Source organism: Rattus norvegicus, chromosome 3, assembly GCF_036323735.1.
Source record: "Rattus norvegicus strain BN/NHsdMcwi chromosome 3, GRCr8, whole genome shotgun sequence".
Classification (NCBI taxonomy): Eukaryota; Metazoa; Chordata; class Mammalia; order Rodentia; family Muridae; genus Rattus; species Rattus norvegicus.
In genome coordinates this window covers 96,448,943-96,450,468 of record NC_086021.1, presented here as the reverse complement: position 1 = coordinate 96,450,468, position 1,526 = coordinate 96,448,943, and the positions used below count along the sequence as shown (strand labels likewise).

At 39.3% G+C, this 1,526-nt stretch overlaps 1 protein-coding gene across 1 annotated transcript; it reads right to left on the bottom strand.

Annotated features, from left to right (window-relative positions):
* Or4c35 (olfactory receptor family 4 subfamily C member 35) lies at nt 1-933 on the bottom strand. The gene has a single exon (NM_001000514.1). It carries the CDS (start codon nt 931-933, stop codon nt 1-3), a length of 933 nt encoding a protein of 310 aa, NP_001000514.1.
* Between the last annotated feature and the right edge of the window lie 593 nt (nt 934-1,526).

Sequence of the window (1,526 nt, the reverse complement as noted above, 5' to 3'; positions counted from 1 at the left end):
TCATGTAAATCTTTTTCTAGGTTTTCTTTGGTTCCAGAGTTTTCTCATGGCATTTTTCACCTCTGTGTTCCTGAGGGTGTAGATTAAAGGGTTTAGCATGGGTGTTATCACAGTATAGAACACAGCCACAGCTTTGTCAAAGGGGAAGATGACTGTGGGCCTAAGGTAAACGAATATGCAGGGTACAAAGAATAGGAGGACCACTGTAATATGGGAAGCACAGGTGGAAAGAGCCTTCAGCTGTTCTTCAGTGCTGTGAGTCTTTAGAGAGCAAAAGATGAGCACGTAAGAGGTGAGAAGAATAGAAAAAATTAGCATACACATTAACCCACTATTGGCAGCAACAAAGAGTCCAAAGATATGGTTGTCTGTACAGGAAAGTTTTAGGAGAGGGAAAAGGTCACAAATGAAATGGTCAATGATATTTGGGCCACAGAAAGGCAACCAGACCATAAAAAGAATTTGAATCAAAGCATGAAGAAATCCCCCAGCCCAGGCCATGGAAACCAGGAATCCACATACTCTCCTATTCATTGTGATCATGTAGTGGAGGGGCTTGCAGATGGCCACATAGCGGTCATAGGCCATGGCTGTGAGCAGGATGATCTCCACTCCACCAAAGAAATGTTCTGCAAAGATCTGAGTCATGCAGCCATTAAAGGAGATAGTTTTCTTTTCAGCAAGTAAATCAAATATCATTTTGGGTGCCATAGTGGAAGAGCAGCAGCCATCTACAAAGGATAAGAAGGACAGAAAAAAATACATGGGGGATCCCAGGGCTGGGCTAGAGATGACTGTTACAATAATGAGTAGGTTGCCAATGAGGGTAAGAGAGTAGATGAGTGTAAATATGACAAGCAAGAGTTTCTGCACATCTGGGTTCTGTGTCAGCCCAAGCAGGATGAATTCTGTTACATTATTCATTTGCTTCATGGATCTAGTTAGAAATTTGGATAATTGATTGATCTGTAAATAGCAAAACAATTAGAATTGTGGCTAAAAAATGTTGAAGAAGCAAACAATTTCTTTCATGTATTTTTCACTGTAACACAGATAGAGATAGAAAGCAGAAAACCCAAGTCTTAAAGCTCCTTAAAGCTGGACCATGTATTGGTCATATAATAAGTGTATAGCCTTTTGATCTTTCAGATCTGGATACACACACACACACACACACACACACACACACACACACACACACACGGCTTTACTTAAAATATCCTGAATGAAGCCTATGCTGAAGAGAACACACAGCATGATGAAATGGAATATTCTACAAAGTTACTGGAAACTTCAGAGGTCATTATTTCAGAACTAGTCACGTTTAGGTTTCTGGGGGACATTTTACACATAGGAGTACAGTTTAAGAAAGATGATTAACTAAGAAAAAATTACTGTTGAGCTAAAGAAGCAAAAACACCATGATTTACTAGACAGAACATGTTCTTTAGAATTAAATGGACTATGAATTCACCAACTATGCTGCTAAAATTTGTCATATTTAACAGAGGAGAAGTTGTAAACTG